The 26,025-nt window shown below is 42.0% G+C and overlaps 1 protein-coding gene across 5 annotated transcripts in view; it reads right to left on the bottom strand.

The window, feature by feature from the left end:
* KLF12 (KLF transcription factor 12) overlaps positions 1-26,025 on the bottom strand; it is a 256,263-nt gene that overhangs the window by 128,759 nt on the left and 101,479 nt on the right. For all 5 annotated transcript variants that reach the window (XM_068395214.1, XM_068395213.1, XM_068395217.1 and 2 more), the window contains one exon: positions 22,012-22,101. In XM_068395214.1, the coding sequence (XP_068251315.1) occupies positions 22,012-22,101 (90 nt within the window). The remainder of the gene's footprint in view (positions 1-22,011; positions 22,102-26,025) is intronic.

Raw genomic sequence — 26,025 nt, 5'->3', positions numbered from 1 at the left:
CCTAGGTGGCTGGAGTCCCGTATAATCAACTCACATTCAGTGGTGCCTTCTTCGGTCAGTAATCCCACTGAGACCAGCAGAACCATGCACGGACAGCTTGTTGTGCCACTGTCCCTAAAGTGTTTTCCCATGTATTTAACTTACATGATCCCACATTATCACTTGCACAAAGCTCTCCATTCATTCAGCGCTCATGATAAATGGCCATCAGTGAATGAGACAACAGGTCGTACTTGTTATTCCACTGTCACTGATGACTGCTTGATGCTCTGTTTTTTCTGGAAGATGCCACTCAGCCACTTTAAGTAATATTAAAGCTTTCTCATTCATGTCGAAGACACGATCTGAGTTCAAGGTTTACTGAATGCCCCACTGCTGTACAGACCCATCAGCCAGGCCTCAGCACTGTGTGAAGCTGAAACCCTACAGCACAGAGGACTCTGACTTTATGAGCTCCACTTCTGTTCCCAGCAGGGCACAGACTTGTGCTGCTTGTCCTGCCACCCTCCCTCTCTAGAAATCTTCCCCAACATGAAAGTGCAACAGGGGTGAGGCTCCATGGATGTGAAAAACACACCCACCAAACTAAATGAACGCAAAGCAGATGGGGCAACAATGCCAATGATAAACTGCGGGTGGAAGAAAAGGAGGACGATGGAGCTAGGCACTGAGCATCCTCCGCTCTACACTTCAGAAGCTGAAGAAGTTAAAGACAAACAGCTGAATAACAGTGGAAAGTCAATCACAAGGCTTAATTTAAGCTGCATTACATACAAACGATCCCTGATGAACACCAGGCAAAACAAGCAGGTCAGAAAAAGCAGTATTATTTTTTAATTAAAAGAGAAAACCAAAGCTCTCTGCAGATCCTAAGTTAAACACAGTTCCAATTAAGAACAATGAGATAATGACAAACAATCTAGCAGCATTTAGCTGTACAGCAAATGATCTCTGGTAGCGTTACTGGCTTTTCAAACAATGTATTTGCCAAGAACAACGCACCTATCTAAAAAAACCCCACAAAAATCCCACTACCACTTTCCATATATAAAACACATAATCCTGTGATTTCTCAAGATTTTTTTACATTTCAAAGCAGACATAGAAAAGAAAATTTTTTAAAATATACTTTCCATCTAATCAAACTGTAAATCAATGAAAATATGGAAGGAGGTAGCGGCCAATGCACAATGTGCATGAAGAAAGTGCCATTTCCCAGGCAAGAGGGCTTCGCACTCACCAGAGCAGCGCCGAGAAAGCACTTCCCACTTGACATACAGCAGTTGTGTAAGTGAGAAGGCCAATGCTAATTAAATCAAGAGATTGCCACGAAAGGTCGTGTTATTTAATATGTGGTATTCTTAGGCCTTTAAACAACACTTGACATATGGCACTTCCATTTTTTAAGTCACATTTCAGAGACTTTTCTTATATTCATTATATCAGATCTCCATCTATGAAGACTTGCAGAATGAACTTGCAATACTGAGTGACAAGGCAGTAACACATAATGCACGTGGGAAAACTAACCCTTACTTTGCATATACAATGATGACTTGTAAACTGGCCACACACGTAAACGTCACCGTTCTGGTGGTAATGGGTTATATTACAATAGTTCTCCTGGGAAACAAGGGATTTCCTTAAAGAAGATGCCAGGTTATAGAGTAAGATGTGTAACACATTCCTTTAAATGCTGCATGGAAGATAGACATAGGCAAAGTGGTAAAGACCTCCTATCTTTCAAGAGTGAACTTCACTTACATTGAGGACTTTGATTAAAACACCTTCCTGTTTTGGGCAGGGGCAGGGGGGGGGGTTAGGGAACATTTTTGTTTTAAGCCAACCACAACCTAAACCATGAAAACTCATTGTAAATCTCTTACATATATAATGAATGACAACACAAACGTCTCAATAGACCTTGAGGCTACTGTGAACGCTTGTCTGAGAACATCAGCTCAACCATGTTTGGGCATGTTATCACATGCAAGGAATATGCAGGGTGGGAGCAAAACAGAAAATGCCATCGTATAACTGAACAAATCCAACATGCACCACGCAGCTCTGGTTTCCCATGTGGAACTCACCTCCTCTACCTTCAGATGCATATTTGACACTTTAATCAGTGCTGGTCATCCATGCAACCATTCTACCCAGTGGAGAAAAATCAGGGGGCCAGAGGATAATTTGTCTTGCCTGTCCTAGAGACGAAGGATGAAAAGCTCAGACACTGCTATTTAACTTTTAAATACCTAACTTACTGAAGAAGAATCCCGCATCTGTTATTTCAAAAGATAGGTTAGCACTGAAAAAAATACAAACAGGGCTAGAAGGATGATCTGAGAAATGAACATTTGAGTAGATATAAAGCAGATAATAATGTTTCGGTTTCAAAAAATGATGACTGAAGTCCTATGATAAACATTAAAATCCTGATTGACATGGAAACTGTTCCTCACAGCGTAAGAACAAGTGCAACTGGAAGACAACAGCTATAAAACAACTGAAAATAAGTACGTAACACCTACAATTACCACACATTATCACAGGTATTCTGGAGACCAGAAGCATAAATGAGTTACAAGATGGATCACACAGTTTCACTGAGAAGAGTTCATTAGTGGCTAGTAAAGACAATGGTCCAAGTACAGCAACAGGCTTAAAATCACCTAAAAACCTGCTGACTGATAGAAGTTACGTCCAAGGAAGGATCACACAACATGGACCTTTTTAATCTTCCCCAGTTTCCTCACCTGTTGGAGACCCTGCTGGAGTTTGTGGCCAAATGGGCCTTTGGCTTGACTCGCCATGGTGGTTACCGTGGTTCTGAATAAATCAGCCTGCTACCGCTACCACCTCACTCCACACAACCAGACTTAAACCATAAACTGCTTTAATGCACAGTATGTTTCACCACATGCCCATATAATGAAGGTTTTAGGTTGTTGTTTTGTTGTCAACTTAGCTCCTTTGCAGATATTACCACTCAAAATGTTGTGCCACGTACTCAGTCAGATGCCATTTGGATACAAATCTAACAATAGGTTGTGAAGCATCTACGTTGTCATGTTCCCAATAACAAAACCATGAAAGAGACAGTTTGATAAACAAAGTATGAGATGAAGGAACAGTTTCTTCCTTCAATACAGGCCGATATTTTTCCTCAGTAACCCTGAGCTTCCAGCAGCGTGAGCGCAGGTCTCACACCGCTCAGCTTCCATAGGTTGAAGGGGAGGCTTTTCCAGTGGCTGAGGATTCAGCAGTTACCACACAGCAACACCAATTTTTTAATCACCATTTTTCCCACTACCTCCCAATGAGGCTACCTGATATCCTGCCATTGAAGTTAGTTACCCAAGGCGTCAACCAAGGGTAACAGACCTACAGAGCATTCATTCTGGGTCTGAAGTATTACAAGACAAGAACTGTACTTGGATTTAAGAACCATAGTGAAATACATAGGGTTGATGGTTAGATTTTGAGCATGTTTTTCTTTTCAGATTGAGGAAACATGACGTGGGGGTCAGTACCACATGGTAAAGATGAGACTGTACCTATTAGATGTAAAGTTAATTTTTCCTGTTAGAGACACAAGGTTCATTTGAACATCACTCTCCCCCCCAAAAAGAGCAACAAAACAAATACCTGTATTTTGCAAAAGGCACAGTTTCTTGTTCTTATCAGGGTGCAACAGAAGCAGTTGTTTTCCATCTATGAATTCTTTACTGATTTACAGGCTGGTTAGCCCAGATAAATTCTCCTTCACACATTCTTCCCTGACAACTGAACTCAGATAAGGTTTTCCAGCTAAAAACTGACCAAATTAAGATGTTCAGGGCATTCATGACAAGAGTGCTTTCCTTGGCCCAGCAGAGCCAACCTTATTTTTTCTTTCCCCTCTGAGCTTATGAGAATGATGAGAAGTTCTTTTACTTCCTCAAGGTCAGGCTTGAAGTGGTGGGTAGCAGTGAACTAAATTATTTACTTGGGAAGAAACACACTCTGAATTAAAAATTAGACTGAGCCTTTAACTGAAGCTGGACCATAATGAATACATTCATCTGTATCTCATATGTAGAGGCGTTTTTTTGAAAGCTTCAGTTTAGGCACTTTTTGCCTAGAGCAAATTGATAAGTGGATTTTAAGAAATGTCTACAGAAACACACCAACATGCTACAGACAAACAAAATACTGAGAACAAGAAATGCATAATGTGAACAGTCTTACGCACACTGAAGCCCACACTGAAAACCCTGGATGCTGCAAATGCTTCAAAACCTTTATGCTGTACAAAACAGTAACAATGTCCAACCAATAACAGTATTATCCATATTGATCACTGATTTTTAAAAGCCTATCTGATCAACTACCTCCCGCTATTAGCCAATGACCTTCATTTTTAAGCCACTCCACTGGCAGCAGGCTCTCTTCAAGTTAAAACATTGCAATTTCATGTTCAGTGCATCACTTCCAGGTTATGAAGCTCCTCGTACAAAAACGGGGAGTTTCTTCAAGTTCCTTTCTTGGGATCCATACTAAGAACGCATTAACACTGATTATTAATCATTAATAATGCAAAAAAAATCCTACAACTGCAGACCAAACTGAATTATGTCATAGGATGTACTGTGAGCTGTGCAGTCTCCTGTTGTTCCTGCAGACAGCAATAACTGCTGGTTTTTTACATTCAGAAGAGAAGGAATACATTGTGTGGAGTTTGTTTTTCCTCCAGGTCTGTAAGGAAAGGGATTGGTCTTTATGTTTCTTCAGAGTAAACTTGCAAGTCATCTGCTCAGGGGCTTTTCTGTCAGGTTTTCTAGCAGCAAACAGAAGCCAGGAGGAGTAACTGTTCCCACTTACAGAGCCTCACTAACTCATGGATGAACACATCCCATCTATAGAATACACTGAAGAAGGAAACACCATATAGATCAAGCTTCCCTCCTTGAAATCACTACCTTTGAAACTATGTGAAACAACAGACCTCGCTGCTGAGGATGCCTTGGCTCCCAGAAATGTCTAGGGGTAATCAGTAGGGCATCAAAATAAATAACGACAAACTCACACCATTGTTTTTGCTCAGTCATGCCAGGACGATCTTACTGTTTCATGTGACATGATGATGAAATAAATCTTAACAGATGTGCCACTGCACTTTTTTTTTTTCCCCCTTTTTTTCCATGACATGCTCCCAAGATTTCTAGTATGCAGATACACCGCCCTCATAAAGGCAGGCCTTGATCCTGCAAGTCCTTGTGTGAGTCAAAAGGCTGATATACTCCATTACCAGAAACAGCGCAGGCTACGCAGAGGTGCTATAAAGGATGAGCCTCAGACATAGCTCTCCACAGTGTTTGAAAACTGCTGTTCTTTTGCATGCGTGATCCCTTGTGCTCAGAAAAACAGCCTTAAAAACAAAAGCAAGAATAACCAGCAGCAGATTCCATCAGAAAAACAGGGTTGCAGAGAAATCTCTGTATCATCCTAACCAGGGCAGGCTATGCTGTCGTGTCGCTCTGTTATTTCAAGTAATGGCACTTAGCCGTCCTCTGCTGGAGTCAAGACGCTTGCCTTGTTCAGTCGTTTAGCACCTGCAAACTGCATGGCAAAGCCTAAACCGCACGTTTCATCCATGTGGCATGACTAAAAGCATGACCCATGAGTCGCAGTAGCATATATCCAAGCATTTATTGCCACTCTTCGCCTTCCCTGCACGCCTCTTCTGCTTTGAGTCTGCTTTGGCGTATGCTTGACTCCTCAGAAAGCCAAAATTATTGTTATTTTTTTTTTCCTCAGGCTACTTTTATGCCAGACTGGCAAGGTGAACCGGCTCACTGAGTGATCCCACGGATACCAGCATCAGCTCAGGGGAGGCAGTTGAGGAGTTGGGGAAGGGAGGGGGTGGGAAGAGCAAAGGAATGGGACAACCTCTTCCAACGCCTGACCTAGCCTCCACTACAACTAATGGTGAGATTATTACTACAAGGAGTATTAGATCTTGTTAAGAGCACTCATCTTGCCCTTCCGGTAGTGCAAGTCTAGAGAAGCCTCTGCACTCCAGTGTTCAGCCAGTTTGCTAAAGCAATGCCTTACCCTGCTAGAACAAGCAGAGGTCATCATTGAAAACACCAGCACAGCCAGGTGGAAGAACCTTGTCAGCTGCTGCCCTGAGGTGTGAGTGTCTGCAAGAGAAGCAACAGAAGGAACAGGGAAGTTGAGAGAAGGCAGCAGAGGAGCACTAGCTACCTGCACAAGGGCAGGGGCACGGCAGCACATGGCAGAGCTACCTGGCCATGCCAGGGTCTGGCAGCAGCCCAGCTGCAACAGCAGAGAACTCAGCAGGGCTGGTTTATGCAGAGACCTCCCTACTAACACCATTCGGCTGCCTCACATCCCAGAGGCTGCTCATACCCTAAGTGCACAAGCCCTAAGGGTAGGAGTACTGCTCTGAACACATCTAATGGTCCAAGCCCAACACTGCTTTAAGGGCACTGGAGGTGAAGCAATGCAACTGTCTTGCACTGCTAGTTCCTCCTCAATGCACGAGGAAGACAAAAATTCAGCATTTCAGATAAAGCTTCACTGACTGCTTTTTGTTTTTCTTCCTCCTTTTTCAAAGTCAGAAGGTTTTACAGAGCTACCACCAAATGCAAATAGCACATGTCCAACTTCCAGGACATCTGGCTAATCAGGGTTTAGAAATAAATATTTGTAAGAAATGCCAGTGTCAGAAGTTCTTCTCCTCAGCACTTTCACATTGTGTTAGAAGAGAGAAGGAAGACAGGAAGTAAATGTGCAAGTCAGTGATTTAAAGGGAAGGCTCAAAACAGTTACTAGGGAAGGCAGACTTGTGAAACCCTCATCTGGCTTTTGCAGCTGCTCGAGGAACGATCCATGCAGGGCTTGGGTCAGGCTGCGGCTGCGGACTCGGCACCGCACCCACCACCGCACAGCGGGCGAGCACTTCACAGGTCAGCAGATGGGCACAGCAGGGTCTGGCACAGGACGGCAGGCAGTTCCCACGGAGAGATTGCCAGCGCAGGATTTCATAGGGGGGTGGCAAAGGTTGATCACCAAAAACGTAACTTTTTGCTTTTTCACTGGGCATATTTTTCTCTTAAAATTCCCACTCAGCAGTTACTCATTACCAGTTTCCTCCTGTTAGGGAAATCACTTGGTTGGCATGGCAACATATTCCCACCCTGAATCTCTATCCCTGTGCCTCCTTTCAGCTCCCAAGGACTGCGAGCATCACTTGTTCCTCTTCACCCTTTCATGCCACTACTGTCCATACCCTACTCCTTCACAGAGGCTTTTAATTAAATTGCATCTGGCATCCATAGGTGTGCACAGTCATCTTGTTCTCTGGCGAACAGGCTCTGCAGTGGAGCTGGTGACTGAGCTGCCGTTCAGGAACACGTGCTCAATGCAAAGAGCAGCTCCTAAACATACAGAAGAAGTGGTCAGGGCTCAGTTACCGATCTATGTCACGCATCTTTTAGATGAAAAGAAGTACTGTTTGGGAGAAAAGGATTTTTCCCTTATTTTGAAATGAGTAAAGCACGTTCATCTAATGATACTACATGCAAAACTTTTAAACACAAAGTTATTTTAGCCTAGCATGCACTCCAACGACATTTGCTGATGTAATTGGCACTCACCGTCAACTACTGGATAACAAGAAAAAACATGTATCTTCAGGGATTATATGGTTCTAGAAATCATTTGAATGGAATCAAGGAACATACTAAAAAAATCAGGGTACACAATCAACAATAAACCCTGTCTCATACACACTTCAAAACATCCCTCCATTTGATATAAACAAAATCAGTCCATAAAGAATACTTAAAATTAACTTTTTCACAAAAACATCTCTTGTTGTAGGATGTATTGGAAATGGATTAGTTTAACAGTAGAGTTAAAACAAAATTAAGAACAAGCATCATACCTGACATGTAACACATTACTCTGCCTTAAAAACCGAGGAAATTTAATCTAGTTGATTTCTTCCAATTATTTTAAACTTTTATACACCTTAATCGTTCTAGACATTATAGCAGCAGTTTTTATAGATTTAAGGTTCCTGCATGGTACCCTGGCCCCAAGTCAGTGCGACGAGAAATAACAGAACTCCTTCTGTTCTTAAAAACTAAGCAGGTATTTACATTCTCTGATGAATGCTGAATATTCAGTACCTTTCAAGAACAAGCCCACAGCATGCTTTTCCACTGTGGACCAGATATTTCATACTCTGCATATATGACTTGGATTTACTTTAGTTTGAGCACCATTTTTTCTTTTTAATTTGGCATTTGCAGATGGGAACTGGCAAATATCAGTTTACAGGAAGCTGCAAGTACTCCTCCATAATCCATTTAAAGCTACCAAATTTCCAGATAAGCCAGCTATTTTGTTGTTCAGCCTTTGATAAATATTTGATCCTTTTCTGACAACAGTAAGGTCCCAATCTTGGCAGTGCAAGTGGGATGAAACTCAAGGAGTACTCCTGGGTAGACTAGAAGCATTTATGGAATTTTAAACCAGGAATAAATTAATGCTTGTGTATTCAATACTAACAACATGCGTATTTATTTTATGCTAACAGCTGTCTTAAATTGCCACTTTATCCCATCAGTACTCTGAACAGTTATTCGGGAAAAAAAATTAAGCGTATTTTATGTTCCAGACAAGTCATTCATTCAGCCTAAATCCATTAATGAAAACTAACATGTATTGCAGCAAAGGAAAACTCAAGCTTCAATGAGCCAAACTGAGAACTGTTTCCCAAGAGCAGAGGTAAGTAATACACTCTGGATTTTTTTCAGTTTATTCTGTAAAAATTAATACTGTTCAGAAGCCAACCGGAACAGTTTTGGCTTTTATTTCTATCTGCTATTTTTGAAGGTTTCTATCATGAAAATCAATGATGTTTTCTGTGCCACGTCTGCACAGCGTGTTTTAACTTATGGACCACACAGAACTGTGGATGTTGCAGATCTAACACTTTAATCAGTTTATTCCTGCACCCTAACCTGGGTCTGTGAAATAACCTGAATTTAGAGAGCAAAACTCTTTAAGGGGTTTCAGTTTTTCTTCCTCTTTTTCTGGTTTAGAGCACATCCCTGCACATGTCTGAACTGGCACAACCGCAGAAGAGTTAACAGTGGACAGGAGCTTCCCAAACCAAAGTTCTGCCATAAAAACCACAGCCCAGACCACTACTGCTTCCACAGGGGGCTTTTTTATTGAAAGCTGTTAATGACATTAGTACTTTATCTGCTTTTTATTCAACAATACAACAACATATTAGTATACAAGCCCTGAGTACTCTATTAAACATAAGGTTTATAGTCCCATGAAGTTTTACACTGCATTGCTCCACAATACCCAGTAGCCAAAAGAACAAAATATCTTGCATGTCACAATGTTCTCAACACCATAGCTTCTGACCTTCCCAGAAGCCTCATTTCATGGACTACCTAAAAATCCACAACTCTGTTCTGCTATGACTAATGGGGAAATAAATCAAGACCCTAATGCTCTCTTTGCCACTGCCACCTATATCATTAAATCTTAAGCTCTTATCATAGTCTCAGGATGGCAGTACATAGGTGCAAGACAGCCTAAGGTTTTACAGGTCAAAACCAACACAACAGCCTCTGGTTATCAGGAAAATCTCCATGGAGTTCAAAGAGCAGAGACAACTTGCAATACTAAAGGTCAATATCTGCTCACATGGTCCCCAGTCTACACACTGACAGATACTGGAGAGTGTACCAGGGAGGTACTGCTGTATGTTTGCTTTTTGCTTGCGCTTCCTGTAGGCACGTGCTATAAGCTGCCGTTGTATGGGTGAGAACCACCTTTCATCTGATCCACTGTGGTCACTCTGGTGTTCTCATAAAGTCCCATATGGACAAAATCAAAATGACCACTGTTTTTGTGGAATGAAGAACAGGTTGGTGCTGTGGTAATCAGCTTTGGTGTAATGACCTTTAAGTAATGAGTTTGAGACCCTGAGGACAGCGAGGAAAGAAAGACAGTAACAGAGACCTAGTCGACATTGATCTAGACCTTCGACTACAGGAGAGCAGAAGTTTTCAGGGAACTAAGTGGGATCCTGTGGGAGGTGGCTCTAAAAGGGCCAAAGAGCACAGGAAAACTGGAAGATCTTAAAGGACAACATCAAAGTGCAAGACTAGTGCATCCCACTACTCAGAAAAGCGATAAGTATCAGGAGTCCAGTTTGGCAGATGTGGAACACATGATGGAGCTCCAGTGCAAAAAGGCAGTATAGAAGGAGGAGCAAGCAGTGACAAGCTACAAAGTATAACACAGAAATATCACACAGGCACACAGGGGTGGCGTCACGAAAGCCAAAGCTCAGCTGGGGTTCAGAGCTGCAGGGAATATCAAAGGCAAAACCAAGAACTTCTACCACTATATCAGCAGTAAAAAGCTGGACAAGGAAAATGTGGGTTGGTAGCAGAATGAGGTGGGTGAGTTATTGACAGTGAACACCGCTAAGGCCGAGGTACTCCATTGCCTCCTCTGCATCAGACTTCACCAGTACAGCCTTCATTCAGGCTTAGGGACAGGGTTCAAGGCAAAGCACCACCAGTCATGAATGAGGACCAAATCCTGGGGATTACCTGAGAAGACTCAACCCAAACAAGCCCATGGGATCCACTTGCCTGTGGCATGGGCATTGGGACAGTTGGCCGATGTCCTTGCAGCACCCTTCTCTACAATACTTGAAAGGTCCTGGAGACCGTGGGAGAACCCTGATGACTAGAAGAAAGCAAATGGTGCACTTCTCTTCAGAGAAGTCCGGAAGGGTGATCTGGGGCACTACAGACCAGTCAGTCTCCCTCTGGTCCATGAAAAAAAAATCACAGTGAGTTATCTGGGAACAGACTTGGGCACCCTGGAGGAGGAGAAGGTGACTGGGAACAGACAGCATGGATTCACCTAGGGTGAAGCATTTGATATCGCTCATGGTACCCAATCCTACCTTTCCTTCCTCGGTCAACAGTTGTCTCTCCTCACCAAGAATTTCCTGCTTCACAGTGCAAAACCGAAACGCACAATTGATCTTTTATCAGTTTACACCTTCCTGTTCACACCAGCTGTTCAGTATTAAAAGAGCAAAACCACCAGAGAATCCAGCAGAGGGGACAAGAAAACATTCGTAACCACCCGACACCCAGTACCTGAGAACTACCAAGACAGAATACAGCCAGGCTGTAGCCAAACCATCTATCTGGCAAAAAGCTGTCAAACAAAGTGGCAAATGTCATGGAAGGGCACCTATGATATTAAAAACATAACCGAGCATATCTGTAACCCAGACAGGAAAGGGTGATGCTGCTGTCTTCCAAGGACAAACTGAAGCGACTGCTAAGGAATTTCCAGTAACTCACCTATCGCAATGACATAAGCTCCACACAGAGCACCACAGATGAAGTTCAAAGCCAAAGTCAGTGCCTTGTTATCAATATTGATCTCTAGTACAAACTATGAAAGTAGGAAAAGGGCTACAAATGCCGCCAGAGCAGCCTAAGGAGGCGGGATGCAGGTGACACCCATGTGGCTGGTGTCCCCTCAAGGGGACTGGAGACATTTGGAGGAGACAGGGCTGGGGAGGCTGATCTGACATAAGCCTTTCAGTGAACAAGCCTCACGTGGGAAGACCCCGCTGTCCTCCCTCCATTGCATCCCCAGCACCTCTCCTCCTCCGCCAGCCCCTCGCTCCCTGCCCACCCCAATGAGCCAGGGCTCCATCGCAGCGGTGGCCCACGTGGAGCTGCCATGGCCTTGCTGTCCTTGTCTGCCTGGGCTCCATCCTCAGGCAATTGAAAGCACAGTCAGTGACCTGTGCAGGCAGGGGAGGGTAAACACTGCCTTTTGATGCTGTTGGCTTTTTTGCCTGGAGTTCTTATGATTTTGTGGTGTGTTTAAGCAATGCAACCAAGCAATAACACTTGTAAAAGGATGTCTGTGAAAGCAGATGCCCCCTAAATAACAGTTTATTAAATACTCATCTTCCCAGTGTGAAACAAAGAGGGGGGGGAGGGGGAGTGAAAAAAGGGAATTAAAAAAAAAAATTAAAAAAACACAAGAAAACAGACTCCTTAAAGTAATTTATGTAAGGGCTCATCACCACAGGGAGAAATAAGGAAAAAAACAATAATACTAAAAAATATACAACTCTCTCAGTAGTTCCCTGAAGGATACAGAACAAGAGTAAAATATACATTTAAAAAAAGACTTTTATAAGGCAACGTCAAATGGAAAAGAGGAGTTAAGAGAACATGAACAAACAAGTGAAAACTAGAAGTAATCCCTTCTCATAACAAACAACAAAGATTAAAGTAATTTTGGTACTATCATAACATAGTGGCATTTGTCTCATGCTGCTGAAGTGTTCTGTGATACTGTAAATTACTGAGTTATACTGGCTTATGCTTATTTTTCTTAAGCTAGCCAGCATAGAATAAAAATATAACAAAGATATGTTCTTAAAGAAATAAAAGTACAGCAATTATTCAAGAGAGAACCAAGAATATAGAAAGACTTCACTTTACCCTGAGCCAAAACAAATGGAAAGGACAAGAGCCCAGTCACTTCCATTTCTCTTCCATTCTGAACATACCAACGTGTCCTGTTGCGCAAAATACAGACCGTCATAACGAACTGATGACTCTAATGAGCATTTAAAAAACCCCAAAATCCATTAAACTCACCAGTGAATAGAACAAGATAAAACATAATGATTAACTTTTCTCCTAGCGAAATAATTTAAAGATTTTGTGATTCACAGTCATTTCACAAACATTTTAAATAAGGAACTCTGAACCATGAAGAAGTTACTGTGCATCAGCAGGTCTGCACTACCCATCTATATACATAATCACATGTGGAGGTAAATGTGAGGTAATTCAAGGTAGCTTCTTTGTTAATAAAAGCAGGATTATCTAGCTCACCTTCATCAGTTTCTCCGTAGGAACAGAGGGACTACGTTCGCTTGGAACCTATTGAATTTCACTGCAGTTGCAACCTGAATTAAACTCCAGATGCCCTACCATGTAAGTCACCAGATCAGCAAAGTAACTGCTTTTTAAATGGCAATAACTGTTTTGCATGAAGTCTAAAACTCACATTATGGAATCTTAGAATTGCATTGCACTGGGACACAAAATAAGAGAGACCTGTGTTGAGTTTCAACGCAGAAGTGCAACAGGATTTCAGACTACAGTGCTGTACACCAGTTGGTATATGGCATGCTCTGCGCTCCCGTGACTATAGCGTTAATACCATTCTGGCAGGATGCAAAGAGCAGAAGTCCCTACCTCACTGGTTCCTCAATTAGGATTGCAAACTAGATCAAAATTACAGTTAAGCTGTCGATATTGGACTCCCAAAAGAAACAGAACATGGAGCACACACAGAGTCATTGGAACTGGGGTTATCAGGTGAAATGACATAAGTGTAGATATTTGGATGGTTGAAAATTTTTCTTACACATTTGTAAAGTATGCAGTAAAGGAAATGTTGACCATTCACATCTCTGTAAAACAAACAATTTTCAACCCAAAATGTGGATTTAGCAATTCACAGTAACCAATAGATACACAGCTTGTATGTACCATGCTTGTTTTTCTTTATGGTTGGAGTTTCTCAGCTGAATAAGTCTTCCATGAGATTCCCATCATAAGCTCTGGTAGCAGAGCAAGCTGAGAGGTCATACATCATCAAAAAAGCAGACTGGCTTCAAGGTGAGCTCACAAAATAATTAACTGGGCATAGAAAGCAACCAAACTATAATCTCAAGATGCGCTTTAGCACTACACTCAAATCAAAGGATTGACTTTCCTGCTCCCAAAGCCAACATTATTTTTTCAGTCCATATAAGCACACAAAACTGTTATCAATTCATGTATTTAACGAATGATATATTGTGTAACCATGATTCTTCTATGGAACTGTAACAATATCAAGTTACGCTAATTTCTGGGTAATATCACACATTCCCTTTGCAATTCTTTCCAGTCTTGCAGATAAAATATTATCCTTCTCCTCTACCTAATACATCCTCATAAAATCTAATGTTTTAGTAAATGAAATAATCTTCTTTCTGCCCTTCTATCACTATATATATAGGAAACCTACAGCTAAACATGAGCTGTTTGGAGAGAGATCTTTCTCTGCTTCAGTTCTTTTTAGACTTGCTACTACGTTCCTAATACGCACAACCACTTTTGTCTGAAGATGCCCATCAAAATAGTGTCTAAACACAACTCCTGATTAATTCAACCAAGATATCCAGGGACTGCCCTTTATTCTTACAGTGCCTAGCGCAATGAAGTCCTACAATTGAAAATCTCCCTGTTCCTACTACACATACAGCAAACGATACCAGACAGAATAAGGACTTCATTCCCTGCAGTGCTCTGTAACAGCCAACTTAACTGCCTAGGAAAGGAAAGCAATGGCAGGTGGAGGTCAGTAAATTAAGTCTCAGAGGATCTGGGATCCTTGTCTTAGAGAGAATTTCAGACAGCATCATACATCTTACAACACCACCTGCATTTTCTGTCTGTAAATTCAGTTAACTTGGCCAAAAGACTGCCTGGCAAGCGTGACAGTGTGTGTGCTGACTGAGCTGGTTAAAGCTATCATTTCCTTTTAGTTTTAAATCTATTACCTTTCCATTGCACTTTTGTGTTTGATCCCTGGGGGAAAACAATCCCAAATAAATAAACCACACCTACAACCATGGTGCAAAAATCCCTCAGCTCTGTATTCTATATGAGGGCTGACTTCAAAAGGAGTAAGGAACATGTGCAACACTGTAAATACTCAGTATTTGGCAAGGCAGAGACATGCCTGAAGTGGGTAGTTTGGGTTCCAGAAGCAGTAAAGGTGTCTCAGGATGTAGTTTCAGACACAGTTAACCAGCTCTAACTACAGGCCTTTGTCAAAAGCAGCACCCACGGCCTTCTTCCCACCCTTCCCCTCTCCATAGGATAGAAGATATCCATGACTTCCTAACAGCGTGATTGCAGGATGCATACAGCCATTCCCCTCCTCCTGTTGGGCTGGGTTTTCTTGGATCAGTGATTGGTTGACCCAACTCTCCCCGATGTCATTCAGTCACTGGCAAAGGATACAGCAGGAATGCCAGGTTGAGAGCAAAGCTGTAGAGGCTGGCTACCTTTCATTCTTTGTGCGAGCTTCCACTGAAGCATGAAACAGCACCCATGTTATTTGTCAGCTCGTGGTGTTTCACTTGGCTTAATTAATCCAACTGATGTAGCTGTGGTGCACCCTTCTGGGATATGTCTTGCACCCTTCTGGGTTGCAAGCACGTCCTTCAGCAGTGCTTGGGGAATACAGCTGTATCTCCTTAGGTACACCTCAAATAGCTTTGCATCATGCCCTGTAGGTTATGTTCTTACTGGTCTTTGGGATCAGATCTTGTTCTCTTTCTGAAGAATGTCATATATTTATGGCACTGTAAAGCAACTAATGAACCACATCAGCTGTCTAACACTTCAGTAACACTCCTGAGTATCATCTATTGCAAGATGAAGAAAACCACAGAAAGAAGGGCTAGTTTCTTTGCAGAAGAGATTGATACATGTGTGCTATCCGTATGCCATTTGTTTCCCCAAATCAGTCGTGCTAAACATTAATTCAGGAAAAAAAAATATTTGAATGAAGCAGAGATTCATAAATTACAACAGCAAATACTAGAAGTGCTCCTTCTTCTAATAATACAATGACTGTACATAAGCTGAATGAATCAACATAAAACAGTTCCCCATACAGTCAAGGAGGAAGCTTTGCTATTGAGACTATTCTCAATAGGTATTTTTGGAAATCTTTGAAAATAAAACAGATTTCTGACACTATTACCCAGGCTGAGGTAGAATATAGTTATGTATATAGTAACATAAACATGGATGACATTCTTCAGACACAAGATGACAAGATAATTTGGCTGGAGACGAAAGACACAGAACAATATTGTCTTGTTAAAAGGTTTTGTCATTTTAGTCATTCTTTTCATAATTCAGCCATGATAAGGCATGGGAATGGAGACAGATTAAGCAGAATTAGGATCTGAATTCAGAATAAGATATATAATCTTCAAATAATTATTTGAGAGGATAAAATGCAGGCACGGGAATGGATGAAATTGCAGATCTGGAAGCAAAAAGGCTGATGACAATTACAGCTTCATTATTCTCTATATTTGAAGATTAATTGTGGGAGACACGTCCCACATTCATATCACCTTTTAATAAAAGCTTATGGCCTGACTCTGCAAATACTTGAGAAAGTGTAACTTCATGTGTCGCAGTCAGATACACTTATCAGTTTTTAAAAACTGGGCCACATCCTGTAATGACCAGCAAGACTTTCAGACTTCACACTGAAGCCAGTCAACACTATCCATCCTAACTTCTCCATAGTAGCCGTCAGCTAACAAATTCACTGCCCAGTCTGTACTACCATTTAAATTAATCCAGCCTCTACATTTTTACAATGAGGAGTATTACTTTTCAAAATAGTTTTTGGCACAGCCAAAGAAAGAATATTTTTTTCCCGCTGAAGTACCCCACCTTCACCTCCATGGGGAGGGACCACCTTCTTCATGTCCTTCTCTGAAGCTGGTTACTGACACAGGAAGATTTTACTGCAGACCAAAAGATCTAACGCTGTAGGTCACCGGAAGATATTAAATGATACGCAAATTCACATTTCTAAAGTAATTCTACCAATTTATTAGCAATGCTAGCTCCTGTTCCACAGTAGGGGAGATAATAACGAAGCCTTGTTAAAGGGCAATGTGGTATCATTTATGTAATGTCTTTTTTTCATTTGTGATAAAGTCATTAAAGCAGCACTGTGTCTTCTTGAAGCCTCAAACAATAGTCTGCATTAAATCTCTTGTGCAAAATTAAAGACAGTAGATTACTGGAAAAATAAGCATCTGTTCTTGCTAATGCTGATGGCCGCCTAAAAATCATTAAACTATTCTAAATCAGTGATGATAAAACAAAGCAGAACTGTTTTAACTTTTTCCAAAGCAAAGAGAAAATCCATTTCCCTTGTAAATACTTCTTTGTTCCAAATTTGCCTAGTAACCTACATCTCATAAGTCATGTGTCCCTTATGGGCTGCCTAAATCCCATTCTCCCACAATCATCTAGCTTGAACTCAGTGCCTTTTAAACCCAGGCTGGTAAAGGTTTGTCTTCACTGCATCGACACAGGCTGTAGCTCCCGAGTCCTGCCCACCTCTCCGCTAGTCACCATCTCAGAGAAACTGGTGCATGGGGCACAGCTGAAACACAAGCATCAGCTCCCACTTCCTTTCAGCCTCAGCTAGAGGCTGGGCTGGTTTGCAGTGGGAGTCGCTCACGCAGCCTCATTCTCCCAGGGCTACCCTAAAATCTCAGCTGGACCACACTTTCTTCGTTCGCTTATTCCTTCTGCTGTATTGCATTTTAAACCCACCTTCACTTGCTCTAGATATATCACTTCTGCAATGTATGGACCGAGATGTTATTTAAGAATACTTCTGAAAAACTTTTCAGAGCTGTCAGGCCAGGTTTGGACACAGAGCACCCAAACACAGTGCGAGACACAGATAAATCATGAAATAAACAAAACAAAACGTCTCCTAACAAGAAAGTTAAAGATCCTGGAGGCGATGCACAGATGCTACAGAAGAACCTTATGTTATACTTAACCTCTCCTTCAAAAAGACCAAGGCAAACCAAAAGCAACACAGGAATATAATGGATTGACTGCCTGGCTTGGTAACCAAATACTACAGAAAACGCTAGTCTCGGCTCCATGATTTGCTCTGTCCTGGTTCTCATCTACATCATGGGTGACTTGTATTACCACCACCACCACCACACACAGTCAAGAGACAACATCTGGTGAAGACCAGGTTACCCAGAGCAGCTCAGGGAAGATGAATTTCTGATGAATGAAATGCACGTGGCCAGATGGTGCTATGGTAGCAGTATGCCACAAAAGGTCAGTGAAGAAACAACTTAAGGTTCAAAAAGCTGCTGCTCTTTGTATAAAATCTTTTTTTGTTCTCCTATTGTGCTTCTATTTTGGTGGAGCAGGTGTAAAAGGAACAGGAATGTTACTTCTTTCTAAGCTTTTTATTTCTATGTTGTCAAGTTACTGCAGTGATCATTGATCACTCTACCAAGGTTGCTAAGCGGTGGTATTTTCTACTGCTCAAGTCAATAGGTGAGTGGGTTACTGGTTCACAAACTATAAGGAGACACGTGAATGTCAAAAAAGGCTTTTAATAAAGCTCTAGTATAAACACATATTGTTTAATCATTAAACTCATCAAATTATGAAATACATTGAAACCTTGGAGTAAAAATGGACTCAAATGCTGTGATCACATCATCTGCTGAAGTAATCTACCAAGCCAGCATCGTACACACATCATTACGACAATTCCCATTTGAAGCAGGGATGTAGGCATTTCCCTCATCTCCTTGTGGACTTGGAGCCAAACTAAGAATCACAGGGCTTCTTTCTGGCCCCCGCTCTTTGCCAGTAATTCAGTGCTAGCACCAAGCGACTCCTGAGAAAACCTCCACACCTCTGCCTCACCTACAGCAGTAACGCACAGGACACCATGGGAACATGAAGGCAATGAGGCGCACCGGCACCCGAGTGGGATTTGACCCAGCATCAGCCTGCCGTCCCCTGCAAGCACACACGCTTGCCTCCACGCAACAACTGCCCAGGACACAATTAGACTCTCCTCCACTGGCTGCTCTCTCAGCAGGCCAACACTGCAGGAGCCAGGACAGCAAGGAGGACCAGCTGGGTGTTCCACACAGCACTGCATGCACGCATGGCCAAAGAATACCCACGTTCCCCCATATTCCCCCAGCAAGGTCCTTTCTGTGAAACCCACCCTGGAGGTCACAAACGACAAGGGACAGCTAACCAAAGCATAGCTACTGAGAAAACACCTTTTCTGGCTGACTTATTCATGTGCCCTGCAGGAAAGGGCCCAATATCTCTACAAGAAGTAGGCACATATCCCTGGAACCCACAACTAATTTAACCTTAATTTCAATAAAGTTTTGCAGTTACTGCCTTGTAAACACCCATCACCATTAACGCATAGGACCCACCAAGACTGGGCTGCTTAGCTATCATATGTGGCAGTCTCCCACACTGCAACAGCAACCTGGAGAGCAGCCCCCTCGCTTCACCACGCATTGTACAGCCTGGACCTGAAAGGGCTAAGCGAGATCGCCACGCTGTATCATGAGGGAATTTTTGTTGCCACTGGAAAGGGATAGAAGCTGATGCTAGAAAAATGCAGATTAAAAATTAGGTGCGTGTTTTCACAACAAGAAAAGGTAACTACTAGCATAGCTGCAGAGGTTCTTCACCACAATCAGTTTTAAAATAAAGAAGATATGTTTATTTGAAATATGGGCTCAGACTTAAACAGGAGACAATTCAAAGTGGTCCCATAGCCCTTCTCAGACAAAAGACCAGATGATATTATCCCAGCTCCTCCGAAGCCTCATTAGCGAGGCGTGGCAACTCCAGTGCTCTCTGGTCTGATCGCTCAGCACTCACCACCCTAGTCGAGGGCCACTGGTGCTCCAGAGTCTGTTGGCTTCCCTCCTCCACAACTGACACAGCCTTCAGGATCCCCTAACCACAGATGAAACTTTCTTTTCATAACCTTTAAGCCACATCTCACTTTTGCCCTTGCAGCAAACCCAGAGCCAATAGCAGATACCACCAAAGAGAACACCAAAAAACCCATCTGTTTTCCTACAGGTTTTGGAAAAGTTTGCCTAGTCTTTTCTGGTGTTCAGCATCCTAAGCGATGAAGCTTTGGCCACTACCTTCAGAAGACTCAAAATGCTGTCTTAGTTTGCAAATTTTCAAAGTAGAAATCACATCTCCCTGTATAAGTATGCGCTGTGACGAAGGTGCAACTCTAGGGACTTGGGGCACTATAATAACACAGACAGACATAGCAATTTCAAATTCATACTACTTGGATCACACTTTAGTTCCCACTCCATACTTCCCAGTTATGATATTCATCTTCCCAAAGAGCTCCACGTGCTGTTTTCAGTAATCACATCCTTCAAACACTTGTCCCTGTTATGTCTACCAACATCTACATATTCAAGACAGTCTCTGAAGCACATGCTAAACATCTGTTTCAACCACCTTTCTCTTCAGAGTTTAATCTGTTTGCTGGAAAATTGCCATCCTAATGGCTAGCTCCTCTGTTAGTGAACTGGAGAATTCATTTTGTATTTATTGATTGTTCCCTAATGAAGAGTCATAAAGGTGCCAGAGACTCTTGACCAGACACTACTTAATTAGTACCAAAGCACCTAAAACCCCAAATCAAACTGAGCTCTTTCTCCAACGGCTCAGTCACTGGAAAAGAAAAAGATGACATCATTTTCTGCTTGAAGAGAGGTCTGTAAAATTTTATTAAAAAAAAACACTGAGGAAATTAAAAAACTATAAATTGTTCATTTCCTTCCAGTTCCTAAGACACCATATTTGGTCTTCCAGAATCAAATCACGCTTTGCTAAAGAAGCATTATTCATAAAGGACCCAGCGATATGCATCATGCATAGAATTTATTTTAAACTAGGCAAATACCAATACAACATTTGTCCTCTGAACAATATAGAGAAAGGTTTACGTTACATACTAAGACATAATGCAAAGCATCCAGAAGGTATTAAAAATTACCTCTAATGGATCTGCCTTTTCATCATCATGGCTCATACAATACTCCAACTTTTATATTCCTTCAAACTATGCTGTATTGGAGTATTTTCTGAGGGTATTTGCTCTCAAGAAGGCAGAGAGACAAGCAAGAACTCCTTTAAATGTCAAGGTTTTTTTCTCTCAAACTTAAAAGCCTCAAAAATGTCCTGAATAGCTGATATCTCCTTGCAAGTCTTTCAAATTAAGTCATCCTGAAAGTTAATTTCCTCTCTTCCATATCATTTAAATTCTCAATTACATAATTGAGAAAATAGCAGGAAGGAAAAAAGCCAACTAACAGGAGGAGACAAAAGCCCATCCCTATACAGCAATAGCATTGCTGCCTCTATTATGCTCTCTCCTTGTTGAAGTCACCTGTCTTCAGAGCAGGAAGGTGGCTTGGATTCTCTGGGATAATGTAAGATGCACACAAGGAAATAAAGATTCATGATAACACAAAATCCATTAAATACAGATGCCCTCACAGAAATCTACAATCCCTCATGTAATTATTACCACATAGGTAAGAAAATACCCTTAATATGTCCAAAAACAGAGTCTTCCACTTTCCTAAAATCTCCCACTCCAAAGCCAAACAGTTGTTACGCAACAAATTCAAAATCTTATTCATGATCTCTGCCCTGTGTTCAGCAGTCAACGTGATACCAGCTTTCACCACCTGAAGCTTCTAGCCGCATTATCATAATGATAAACAAGCGTATTAACCAGAAAGAGAGCAGGTTTGCCCAAACAGAAAATGGGAGTGGGACAAGCATATGAAGGATGAAACAACCACAGTAAGGCAAATATCCCAAGAAGGCAGAATAGCAAAGATATGTATGGGCTTCTCAGGCATATGAATTTGGCTTCTTTACTGTAATCCATTATTCTTTACTGTTTTTTTTTTTAAACTGCACCTTTTTTTATAATTGTAAAATTACGCCAACAGCATCTCGGCTATCACAGATACTTTTTCAATAAGTCTTCTGCAGAGTTTTGTTTTGTGGTGCCAGCAGATGAGACTAGATGCTCACCGGTACATGTCCCAAGAAAATGAACTCCAAAATAGTAGAAATGATGAAAAACATAGACAATGACAATACAATGGGAGGGACAGCTCAAAGAAGCTCAGGTAGGGTCACCAGTGCACTGCAGAGTGAGGCCACACAGAAACCTCTTGCTTACCCCTTGCTCGGATTCCAGCAGCTCTGTTTTGACTCTGACTGCCGGCATCCCATCAAGCATTAACATTCTGTTCTCAAAGGCGCTGATGTCCTAAGGCAAAAAAGGACAAGGTTAATCAAAAAAATGACTAAAAACACTTGGTTTAATTCATTGGTTTAGTTCTATTATATTGTAGAAGTAAGTTTCTTTTAGCAGAAATAAAGTTAATGAATTTCAAGGACTAGCTATCAAGTTACTACTTCCGTTAAAACAGTAAGTTATACTTTCAGTTATCCTTAAAAGAGAACTAAGTCTTTGTAAACCACAAGGGAAAACCATCTCCAATCACTATTTTTTAATTTGAAATTAATCACGCAGGTGCATATATATAAATTCCTTGCTTTAGAACCGGAAAGGAGAGCAGTGATGTCAAATAGCTTCAGGTTTTTGGCAGTATACTTAGGCATATTTGATTTCCATCAAAACATCTGTACTTCTGTATTACCTAAAGAAAGCATATGCTTGAATTCAGAGAAGTTATAGTGAAGGCCTGTACACACGCACCCCATAAATTAACGCATATCGACAACTCCTCAGATTTCCTACCATTCATTATCTTGTGAAGTTATCAGCATTTGTCAAGGAAAATCTCCACGTGCTCACCTCTGACACAAAAGAAATAAAAAAGCATGTTAAAAACATGCACTGTCCTTGTAGTAATGGGCAATACATGCTGAGAGCTTCAATCTGAAGTGAGATCTGCAGAACTGTGCTTCCCTGAATCAACATCCCTGCTCTGAATGTCTCATCCCGTTGCAGCTGGAGCAGTTTATGTAGACATGCAAAACCACCTCTTGTGCCTTCAGTTCAAACACTACCTCAACCCGAGTCAATCTTCTACTCCAGCCAAGGCTCAAGGCTGACGTTTGAAAGCAAGACCCTACAGCTGCCATTTAGTTTGGACAACATGGACAGAATAAAAGACATTTTAGCCCTCAAGCTAGAATCTGACCTTACGAATCCAGACACCTTGGTCAGCGGTACAGACATATGAAGACGTCATGGCTGCTTTTCAAATAGCGAAACTACAGCACGTTATTGCTTATAAAAGGCTTATTCACAGCCCCTTACTTATCTGCAGCCCTGTCTGGAAGGCAGCATTCGAGACTGGAAAGTCACCTCCGCTGTTACCTTGTAGTCCTCAGTAACTGCACTGTAAAACGCTTTCCCTGTGTTTCATGGGCAGCAGATCTGTTCAGTACTGCCTGGTGCCGTTATTCATAAGGAATATGTCCACAGCCCTGTTTCTGATGATGACTGCTTCAGGGGATTTTTAAAAAAAATGGTCTGTCCTAATGGAGCTTCCAAAATACATTTTTAAAACTTACAATTACTTTAAACATTTTTTTTCTCCAATTAATGCACCCTGTCCCAGAATTTTCATTTTTCAGGGATACAAATATTGCAGCAACTCTTTATTTTTACATACTCCTTTACTTTATTGTAGTTTAAATAACATGCTGAAAAGCAGGGAAACCGGTACGCCCATGCTCCAGCACAGTGCCACAGGCAGAGCAAATGACCTGCTTAAAATCCCCGTCGCCCTCACTTTGAACCCCATGTGTTACACCACACTGAGCTGAGGTTTGATACTACAGGGCAGGCAGGAACTTGATGGTAAAGCAGATAAGCAAATGCAACAGCAAATGCAATTTCTGTTTTTTTCCCTTAAAAAGTAAATTGACATAGTCCATAAAAAGCTCTAAACGCTCAAGTTATAAAATTTTAGATCAAACAAGTAACTTCCAGCAAAACGTCTCTGCATTCAAACGTGTGAATGAAGACAAGTCAAACTGTTGAGATGTCCTGGTCCATGCTATGCTATCACTGTGTATCTACTTTACTTTAAGCTTGACACAACAGGAAGAAGAAGAAAAAAAAAAAAATGTTCTTCCTACATCTTCTCAGCAATCTATTTTGTGTACCTTGATCTTTATTCAGTGTTTCAGGCACGAGGTGGGGCAAGAGCAGGAGGGAGTCCAACGCCACAAAACAGCCAGCTGAAATTGTTCCAGGCTTTACATCCTCCTCCCCAGCAAGGGTAGGGTATTGTTTACTTAGCAGAAGTGGATCTCGGGTGTCACTGAGCTCCAGCGGTTTGGATGTGGTTTGGGTGGAGTAAGAGCAGGAGCCAGCCTGGCATTCCCGGCTCCCCCCGGCGCCTGCTCTGCAAGCAGAGAGGTCCTTCTCCCTTCTTGATTTATACACAGCACGGTTGAGTTTTACAGCAAGATCAGGAAAGTACCATCATCAAGCATCCCTCAGGCTGTTTAGCTCATAGACAAAGAAGGATGAGCTGATACTGCTTCGTGTCCCTGAGGAGGTCTTACCCGCCTGAACGAAGGGATGAGGCTGGCTCGTGCAGGCAGGAGGAGGGGGGAAGACAAAGCACCATCGAGGAAAGGCAGGTTTAATGAACTGTTAGAATCTGATTAGAGGCTAATGTCCCTTCTAGTGCTTTGTACCAATTTACAGCTGATATACTTGAACCATTTTTCCCCACTGGCTGTGATAAACTCATTAGTTTTAAAAACGCAAGCTAACCAGAGCCTTTGAAGTTTAAAAATGATAAATCATGAAAACCTGACTAGTTCATGTACCATTTAACACATTTACATTTAACTAAATTTTCATAGTGCTCGCTTACCCTTTTGTTCTCTAAAATCATGTTTCTTAAAAGCAGTGCTCTGCCTTTTGAGTGCTGGTCTGAAGCGTGAATGCAGTGAATAGCTCTGGCTTTTGGGTCATTTACGATTCAGCGTAGCAATAATCACAGAAGTAGATTCTTTCCAAACTATTTGATCTCTTCTGCATTTGTAACTGGAAGGATATTATGTGACACATCCTGGGGGCGTGGACCACTGCCTGATAACAGCCGAGTAGATCCACCCTTGTGTACTATACATATGGATGACATGTTTGCCCAGAGAGCTGATCTTTCCAAACTGCGCCCTCCTGCCGTAAGCAGCGTTTGCGCTACAGTATGTTCAAAGCCATTCAGCAAATAGGATGTAATTGCCGAGGTTTGCATACGGTGGGCAGTCATCTAAGGCAAAGGGGCTTGACTCATGCCCACAGGGGCTGTGGGTGTGAACGGAGCTCCCCCAGGAGCTTCTCTGGTTGGCCAGGCAGATGGAGCATCCACACCTGAGTGAGGCCAGGCTGCTCCAGCATCCCACGTTAATTGATGACACTCAGGAGACCCAGCAGCAGAGACTGCCAATATGATGTATTGACTCAATGTAACTTTCAGGTCGCAGTCCCCTCCTGGCTCACTCAACTCTCTTCATCGACTGTGGCAGCTAACTTCTAGCTTCCAACATTGCCCAGGTGAAGGACCTGACAGCCCTTCCTTCTCTATTCTCCTACCTCCCACCCTAACCCACCTGGTGGACTTCAGTCATCCACACAGGTAAAACACATAGCAGATATATGTCCTAAACTGGGTATATAAATCAAGCCGAACACTGCATGACCTTACCAAAACATGTGTTCTCTTGGATCAATAAAATAACTCATCTTAGATCAACCTCTCTTTCTCGGTACCATCCGTTGGAGCCTTTCTCTAATCACTTTTGAACACTTATTCCCTGGAAAGATTAATTAAAAACACAAATCATAGCAGTTGCCCATACGGACATGGGTATTAGAGCAGTTGTTACAGAAGACTGATAAGCTTTTGGGCTTACAAGCTCTTCTGAGAAGCTATGGCAATCAGTCTAATAACAAGACTCTCTCCCCTCTGAAAAGGTCTACATTTTCAGCACAGCACTGCTGCAGCTACCACTGTCATTTCTTTCATGCAGATGACTTTCTGTTGCAAGTTCTAATCAAATTATTTTCAGCTACTTCAGAGGAAGAGAAAGCAGAACAAAAACTCGTATCTCAGCCTGGTACAAAACCTCCCAGCATCCTGTAGTGCTTATTTAATTATGAATTACGCTATTATGAAATTTGGCTCCATCCATGACAAGG

This window comes from Nyctibius grandis, chromosome 2 (assembly GCF_013368605.1).
Source record: "Nyctibius grandis isolate bNycGra1 chromosome 2, bNycGra1.pri, whole genome shotgun sequence".
NCBI classification, from domain to species: Eukaryota; Metazoa; Chordata; class Aves; order Nyctibiiformes; family Nyctibiidae; genus Nyctibius; species Nyctibius grandis.
The sequence above is the reverse complement of the archived record's forward strand: the minus strand, read 5'-3'. Positions and strand labels throughout refer to the sequence as shown.